We start from the raw sequence: 8,640 nt of genomic DNA, 5'->3' as shown, positions 1-8,640 counted from the left end.
TCATTTTAACTTATTGCACTAGTTCAGTAGTGCAGTAATAAAGAACAGGCCTATAGAAAAATTCGCGGTGTTGGCGAATAACGCGTAAATACTTTTATACGTTGGAGCAAGTAATTACATTAATTACTTTTATTAGAATATTTTCTTTCATAGGCCATTTTTATTTACAATAAATAATGTACGCCAGTTCGTATGCGCCTTTCCTGGATACGATCCTGAAAAGGGCCCAGGCACTTTTAGCCGTTGATAAGGCCTTCACACATAAAATTTCGTAAGGACGTAAAACGTAAGCATAAGAAAATCGACCAATCACAGTCGAGAACGTAAGGCAATGACGCAAGCAGTAGCAAATCCAACCTGTTGATTTTCTTACGCTTACGTTTTACGTCCTTACGGAATTTTATGTGTGAAGGCCTTTACACTGTTGGCGCTAATAAAAACATGGCGGAAAATTGAGAATGCCCAGATCAAAGGTGCCGACAGAGAGTGGGCACACTGGTTATACTGTGGTATAACCAGTTTTTAGAATTTTTGGCTTAAAAATTCGACCTACCCCCACCACCAAAATTTGGCTGAGATGAAGAACCTGTATGTAAGACCGTGGTCTGAATCATTCCCAGTAACGAGAGATTATCTCGCCCATATTCCACTTACTCGGCGATTCGATATTATCGTATCATCCCCGTGCGTCCCACTCGTCCGTTTGAATAATTTGCGCGCACATTAATTTTCCATGAATTTTTCGTTACCGAGCGCCGAATCGCCAGGTGAAAAAGCGCACGTGTTGCAGTGACGTCAAACGACGCCAGTCGCGGCGTCACGGGAAACAACCGCACGGCGCCGGCCGAGTCGATTGGCCGAGCCTGCACAATCGGACCAATCGCCGCCGCGGTCCGTCCGCAATGGTCGTGTAAACTTCTTCCGGCCATCTTGTTATTATTTTCGAAAATCTTTAGGTTGGATTTTCGGGAAGACGCAGTACGTACGTGCGAACGTCTCCGGCGCTGTTTTTCGAGCGACGCCGTGAGAGACGCGGCTCGCATGCGGTCAGGAACGCAGAGCTGTGGCGAAGAACTGTCTCGGCGGTGGGTATCTCGCGCGAGCCTCTCCACGGAGTCGATCTCGCCTCGCTAGCGACCGTCGCAGTAGTAGCCAGAAGGCGGAGTGAGAGAGAGAGAGAGTGAGAGAAACGGGGCAAGACGGAGGAGAGGAGCATGCGAGGGACGGGGCGGCGGCGTGAGTGCAAGAGAGAGAGGATGAGTGAGCGAGCGAGAGGGGGAACGCGTGAGTGAGCGAGACGGAGCGACACTGCGAGAGGAATGACGAGTGCGTGAAACGAGGTACGAAAGTTGGTGGTCGTGCGCGGGAATCAGCGGTTGTGTGTTTGACCCTTTTATGCCTGTGATTCGCGCCGAGGTGGCCCGGCCGTCGGCGCGGAACGTGTGCGTTTTTTAATTTCCGTAACGGGAGAGCGAGTACGTGTATGAGAGTGAGCACGGTAAGTGCGCGGCGCGTCGTTTCCCGCGGCGGCCCCCGACGACGCAACGGACGGAACGGCGGGGCGGCCGACCGACTCTGCGCCGCGCCGCATCTCGCCGCGGGGACGCCGAGATCGCGCGCGAGCCGAGGCGGCTACGCGGCGGACGCGCCGCGTCGCCTCGTCTTCGCCGCCCGTCGATTTGCCCGCGTGACAATTTGCTCCCGCGGCCGATCGGCCACATAACCTTGCTTCCGATTGTCAAATGTAGGTTAGATCGTACGGCGGCGGCGGCGGCGGCGGATCGCTGACCTCCCTCGCGCGGACAGGCTCGAGGGCAGCGGCGGCTTCCTCCCGCTCGCCCTCGTCCTGGCACGCGCGCTCTCGCGCCGCGGACTCCCCCCGCGTTTCCCCGCGAAGCGGCGCGTGCACGTGCGACGCAGTTTCTAACGGCGCCCTTGCTGGTTCCGAGTACCGTTGCCCTGCGACAGCCCTTTGCGCTAGGCTTCCAATTGGCGACGACGATATCGAGAATTAAACTCGCGAAATCTATTGTTCGTTTATTTAGATCGTCGAGGACCAGTTTCACGAACGTGAACTGTTAATCAGAACTCAGTTGACTCCTTTTTTCTATCTCGTTATCTGAGCAGAGACACAATGGTTAGCGGTAAACCAACGTTTGTGAAACTGATCCTAAGTGCACTGGCCACGACTTATCGGTCTAGGCAGTGCTCGTGTAATTTAGAACTCGTCTCTGATTCACAGAAATCGGTATAGATAATGGTCCACTTACGCGCCTAAGCGTACTCGAAGCGTGGAGAATGTTCACGTGCTTTGTTTTTCTATTTAAAAAGGTAAAACGTACGAAAGGATATACAGTTAAGATACGCGATGGCAACTCTGGCTGAGCAAGCGTCTAAATTATTGGACTTCAATCAGAAATTGGATATAACGCTCCTCGACAATATAGTAGGATGTATGTATACCGGGATAGGTGAGCAACAGAGAGTCGCCCAAGAAGTGCTAACAACCCTCAAAGAGCATCCAAATGCTTGGACGCGAGTAGACACCATTCTAGAATATTCACAGGTAAATGCGTCGGCGAAGCTGCCTCTCGCCTTTGGTTGGACGCACGCGCTCGTTACATGTATTTGCCACATAATTGTGTTGCTGCTTCAGAATCAACAAACAAAATATTATGGTCTGCAAATATTGGAGCAAGTTATAAAGACGCGATGGAAAGTATTACCGAGAAATCAGTGCGAGGGTATAAAGAAATACATCGTAGGCCTTATCATAAAGACGAGCAGCGATCCGGAGACGATGGAAGCTTCCAAAGTTTATCTTAACAAACTTAATATGATTCTCGTACAAGTGAGTAAAGAGAAGAATGCACTCCAACTGCGAGACATTTCTCTGCTGGTACATTAACGTTGTTACTTCGTCAGGTACTGAAGCGCGAGTGGCCAAAAAATTGGGAGTCCTTTATCAGCGATATCGTTGGGGCGAGTAAAACCAACGAGAGTCTCTGTCAGAATAACATGGCTATCCTGAAGCTCTTGTCGGAGGAGGTGTTTGACTTCTCCAGCGGTCAGCTCACTCAGACAAAGGCCAAGCACCTGAAGGACACGATGTGCAGCGAGTTTTCACAGATATTCCAGCTTTGCCAATTTGTGATGGATAACTCACAAAATGTTCCGCTGGTGGCGGTCACGTTAGAGACGCTACTGAGGTTTTTAAATTGGATTCCACTTGGTTATATTTTCGAGACCAAATTGATAACTACTTTAATATTCAAGGTATCTCGTCGCATCATTTTGTCTTTGTTACTTTTTTTTGCTTTACACGCGACTCAGCTTATTTGTAACGACCTTCCTTTCCAATTTACAGTTTTTGAACGTACCAATATTTCGAAATGTCACTCTGAAGTGTCTGACTGAGATCGCAGCAGTCACCGCCTCTGTGCCGAATTACGATGACATGTTCGTTATATTGTTTATCAACACGATGCAGCAGTTGGAAGTGATGCTTCCGCTGGAGACTAATATACGCGAAGCATACGCAGCCGGTCAAGACCAAGAGCAAAATTTTATTCAGAACTTAGCTATGTTTCTTTGCACTTATCTAAAAGATCACGGCGAGCTAATAGAGAAGAAGCAATTGAACGAGACGCTAGTAAAGGCATTACACTACCTCGTTCTTATCTCGGAGGTCGACGAGGTTGAAATCTTCAAAATCTGTTTAGAATACTGGAACGGGTTGGCAGCTGAGTTGTACAAAGAGAATCCTTTCGTCACCTCGTCGCCACTTTTCATGTCCAAAAACATGACGGTTCCACCTCGGAGATTATTTTACGGCCAGGTGTTGACGAAAGTGCGATACATCATGATCAGTAGAATGGCAAAGCCTGAAGAGGTGCTCGTTGTCGAGAACGAGAACGGCGAGGTTGTTAGAGAATTCATGAAAGACACCGACTCTATCAACCTCTATAAAAATATGAGAGAGACTCTCGTGTATCTCACTCATCTTGATTACTTGGATACCGAGAGAGTGATGACGGAGAAACTGCAGAATCAGGTTAACGGCACAGAATGGTCTTGGAAGAATCTCAATACGGTAATTGTCTCCCTTAAAACGCAAAAACAAATAGCACAATGATGGGCGAAGCGATAGCGTCGCATCTATCGTGTTATCTCTCTTTTCTTTTTAGTTGTGCTGGGCAATAGGCAGTATTTCGGGTGCTATGCACGAAGAGGATGAAAAGCGGTTTTTGGTGACCGTGATCAAGGATTTGCTTGGGCTTTGTGAACAGAAAAAGGGCAAAGATAACAAAGCTATAATCGCCAGCAATATCATGTACGTTGTTGGTCAGTATCCACGGTTTCTCCGAGCCCATTGGAAATTTTTAAAGACTGTTGTAAATAAACTTTTTGAGTTTATGCATGGTAAGTGGATACCTTTTATTACGAGAGCACTTTCCGCCGTTTGACACAGTTCGAGCGCGATTGGGCAAACTGAATTTTCACTCGTGTACTTTCAGAAACGCACGATGGAGTGCAAGATATGGCCTGCGACACTTTTATTAAAATAGCACTCAAGTGCAGACGACATTTTGTTACTGTACAAATAGGGGAAGCAATGCCGTTTATTGAAGAAATTCTTTCTACAATTAGCACAATCATATGCGATCTCCAAACACAACAAGTAAGATGAGCCGTGGTATTTTTGTTTTATATATATTACATGTTTAATGCGCAATATTATACTGTATCAATGTTCTACAACAGGTACATACATTCTATGAAGCAGTGGGCTATATGATAAGTGCTCAAGCCGATACTGTAGTGCAGGAACAGTTAATTGAAAAATACATGCTTCTCCCTAATCAAGTTTGGGATGACATTATAAGTCAGGCATCTAAGGTATGTCGTAACACGCGGTGTATCTTAGAAAGAAAGGAGTACTTGATATACTTGTATGTTTGTACAATTGTATTTCAATATAAATATTCCTCGCCAGAATGTAGACGTCTTAAAGGACCAAGAAGCTGTGAAACAACTCGCCAGCATCTTAAAAACAAATGTTAGAGCTTGTAAAGCTCTTGGGCATCCGTACGTGATACAGTTAGGGAAAATATACTTAGATATGTTGAATGTTTATAAGGTACGTTTCTATCCCACACAGCGCAGAAAGATTGCAGGAAGATTGCGGAAATGTTACATTGCAAGATTGCAATATTGCAGCAACGTTGAAATGTCCGCCCTCAGAGATTGCAGTGCAATATTTTTGGAATAATTTATTGTTATACATAAGCAGAGAATTTACTAATTACATATGCATCCGGGCCTTTTTCAATACACAGCAAGCTATTGCGAAGCAACCTAAGGCGATTATGTCGCTTCGCAATAGATGGAGATTGTGAGCAACACCGCACTGATCAAGTACTTAATGATTCGCGCATTATTGGTATCAACGAAAATAACATAAAATTCTCGTAATTAGAAAAATTTTTTAAATAGAAAATATAGTATTTTCATTGTTTTTGAAACATTGCTGCAATATTGCTATCGAAAGTTTGCAATTTTATATTCCTGCAATGTCTCTGCAAGATTGCACTGCAATCTGCAACGTTTGCAACGTTTCTGCAATGTAACTGCAACCATCTGTGCTGTATGGGATGTTTATGTGGGATTTTTTCAAGGCGATAACAATTGCTGCTTAACGCGAGCCTACGTTTGTTTCAGGTTATGAGTGAAAATATAAGTGCTGCGATAGCTGTAAATGGTGAGATAGTGATGAAACAACCTTTAATTAAGAGTATGAGAGTAGTGAAAAAGGAAACATTGAAATTAATATCAGATTGGGTGAGCAGGACAAATGATCATCAAATGGTGAGTTTTCTCGCTTATAAACTGTCCTTTGCCTTTCCCAAAATTCCTTTAAAGAGTGAAATGGAAGAATCCTTCCCATTTCCAAGAAAATGGGCCCCAAAGAATTGACTTTTGAATGGCGCCATCTGCTGACCATGGGCCTCTTGGGGTTTATTTTCTCAGGAATGGGAAGGAGATACGCTTTGGTACCTACGTATTTGTAATCAACTCTACGAGATCTTTCATTTGATGCTAAATATGATCACAAATTTGAGTGTGAAAAAAATTGGGGGAACATTCTGCGGCCTTGTTCTTTATTTCTTTAGCTTATTGAAATGAAGTAGATATACTTATGGAGATGTCTTTGGCAGGTATTGGAAAACTTTATACCGCCGTTGTTGGATGCTGTTTTACTGGATTATCAAAAGACGAATGTTCATTGCGCTAGAGAGCCCGAAGTGCTTAGTGCTATGGCCACCATAGTAAATAAATTGGAAGCCCATATCACTAGCGAGGTGCCCAAAATATTTGATGCAGTATTTGAATGTACTTTAGAAATGATAAACAAAGACTTTGAAGAATTTCCTGAACACAGAACAAACTTTTTCCTTCTCTTACAAGTAAGTGAAGTCTCCACCGCGCGAGCTTAAATACTTTTGAACATTGAAGTACCTAAATATTTCATCCTTTTTTTTAAATCTAGGCGGTGAATATTCATTGTTTCCCTGCATTTCTTTCAATTCCACCGGCCCAATTTAAGCTGGTTCTTGACTCAATTATTTGGGCTTTTAAACATACAATGAGGAATGTAGCAGATACAGGATTACAAATTCTTTATCAACTACTATTAAATATTGAACAGCATGAGCAAGCCGGGCAGAGCTTTTACCAGACATATTTTACGGATATTCTGCAACATGTATTCAGTGTTGTCACAGATACATCACACACTGCAGGTAAAGTAATAGTACAGTTGTAAGCAAATACATGCACAATTGTCATTAATTAATTAATATTCGTATTGACATATAGTTTTTATGGTTGAGTAATTTTAATTGATTTTATTGATGTACAGGCCTGACTATGCACGCGACTATCCTCGCTTACATGTTTACACTGATCGAACGTGGGAAAATTCAGGTGCCGCTCGGCCCTGTGCCTGATAATACTTTATATATACAAGAATTCGTTGCAAGATTGCTTAAAGCAGCCTTTCCGCATTTAACCGATAATCAGATTAAAATAACTGTGCAAGGTTTGTTCCATCTTAATCAAGATATCACTGCATTCAAGGAACACCTCAGAGACTTTCTCGTGCAAATCAAAGTAAGTGACATTCAACCATTTGTGTGCTCTTGCACAGTTTATAAAAAAATTAACTAATATAATGAATAAAAAGTTATTAAAAACATATAGTATATATGTACTTATTAAAATATAAATATATTTTTAATTTATTAAAAGATATATATATTTTAATTTAAAAAGTATATACATATATAAGACAGACAATATTGTTTTGCAAGCTATATAGCGAGGCAAAAGAGTAGACTGAATAGAAAGCTGGTCCTTTATAAGTTTTAAAATAAGTTATTGCAACGCTATTTTTTCCATCTAGGAATATACGGGTGAGGACGATTCTGAGCTTTATCTGGAGGAACGAGAAACGGCTTTACGGCTAGCCCAAGAAGAGAAAAGGCGGCAGCAAATGGCAGTACCAGGCATTATTAATCCTCACGATATACCAGAAGAGATGCAGGACTGAATTAATCGTAGTCCTTGTCTATCGTTTTCTGCACATCTGAATGAGAAACACTCTGTTAAAGTAATTATTGTATCCTTTGAGCTGTAATTATCCCTACAACATCATCATCACCATCAAAAATAGATGAATATCGATTACTTACTAAACCGAGTCTGCGAAAAGAAATTACTCTCTTGTTGAGGAGGTAAGCCCGAGATGTGGTGACTGTTTGTTATAGGATTCTAAAAAAGAAAAAAAGAAAAAAGAAATTCGTGTTTTCGTTGTGGATAATGCGACAATTGCCTGCAAGCGATGCTATTTCATGTAATGAAATAAAGAAAAAAACAGAATTACTTCTCAGAGAAAGTTGATTGTCTAAGACACGATATCTTTAGGATAAAAACTTTTACAGATTAATTCCCAGTTAATCAGAATAATAAAAAAAAAGAATTAGTGGATATAGCGAAAGTAACGTTGCATTATCAGTCTTCAGAATTCCCCTCCAATAAGTCGATATATATCTATATATTTCGTACGTGATGGATTTCTCTGTATAAAATTTTCCACGGAACCTATAATATTTACTATATTAAGTTTCGTTCTAGCATTTTCAGCGAGTTAAGAGAAAAAGAAACCGCTATGATCCACAGAATTATTTTATGCACAACCTATTGGTCACTTAAATTTGTCCAACGGATATGTATGTATGTTTGTAAGCTTACTTGTGATAGCTTATACTAATGTATTGATACATGAATTTGTTATAATATAAATACTACGAAGAAAAAAGTTTTTCCTGCTCCATACTTTTTATTTGGTAAAAACAATTATGATATTCATTCGCACTAACCGGAGAACGCGTTCATTGTTCAGCAATAATGCCGGCGAAATGGTTTCTCTTTTTTTTCTCCTGAGAGGTAGCAAACGATGGAACATTTACAGTGATACGAGAGACATGCGCGCTCGTGCGTGCGGGTGATAAAACTTGCATCTATACAAATGTGCAGATATAATAATATATCTAGCAATCCGAGGTAATTCGCAAAACC

At 42.1% G+C, this 8,640-nt stretch overlaps 1 protein-coding gene across 3 annotated transcripts; it reads left to right on the top strand.

Annotated features, from left to right (window-relative positions):
• Positions 1–975: 975 nt before the first annotated feature.
• LOC105556213 (exportin-1) lies at positions 976–8,380 on the top strand. 3 transcript variants are annotated; one of them, XM_012003297.1, is made up of 14 exons: positions 976–1,085; positions 2,332–2,566; positions 2,657–2,851; positions 2,926–3,276; positions 3,368–4,093; positions 4,188–4,422; positions 4,518–4,681; positions 4,765–4,899; positions 4,997–5,140; positions 5,722–5,868; positions 6,219–6,467; positions 6,551–6,803; positions 6,923–7,173; positions 7,466–8,380. In XM_012003297.1, exons 2-14 carry the CDS (start codon positions 2,369–2,371, stop codon positions 7,610–7,612), a joined length of 3,195 nt encoding a protein of 1,064 aa, XP_011858687.1. In that variant the 5' UTR covers positions 976–1,085; positions 2,332–2,368; the 3' UTR covers positions 7,613–8,380. The 3 variants fall into 3 exon arrangements, with proteins under 3 accessions (XP_011858687.1, XP_011858686.1, XP_011858685.1); XM_012003296.1 differs by lacking the exon at positions 976–1,085 and adding an exon at positions 1,261–1,340; XM_012003295.1 differs by lacking the exon at positions 976–1,085 and adding an exon at positions 1,276–1,498.
• The last annotated feature ends 260 nt before the right edge of the window (positions 8,381–8,640 follow it).

The sequence above is a fragment of the Vollenhovia emeryi genome, unplaced genomic scaffold (assembly GCF_000949405.1).
Source record: "Vollenhovia emeryi isolate VEMERY1.0 unplaced genomic scaffold, V.emery_V1.0 DF940215.1, whole genome shotgun sequence".
In the NCBI taxonomy this organism is placed as follows: Eukaryota; Metazoa; Arthropoda; class Insecta; order Hymenoptera; family Formicidae; genus Vollenhovia; species Vollenhovia emeryi.
This window is presented reverse-complemented; position numbering and strand designations above follow the sequence as displayed.

Bases quoted from the DNA above. Each gene is read 5' to 3' on its own strand.
- LOC105556213 (XM_012003297.1), top strand. From the start codon at position 2,369: ATGGCAACTCTGGCTGAGCAAGCGTCTAAATTATTGGACTTCAATCAG. The intron at 3,277-3,367 runs GTATCTCGTCGC...TCCAATTTACAG, and splicing joins TAACTACTTTAATATTCAAG to TTTTTGAACGTACCAATATT. The intron at 4,094-4,187 runs GTAATTGTCTCC...TTTTCTTTTTAG, and splicing joins CTTGGAAGAATCTCAATACG to TTGTGCTGGGCAATAGGCAG.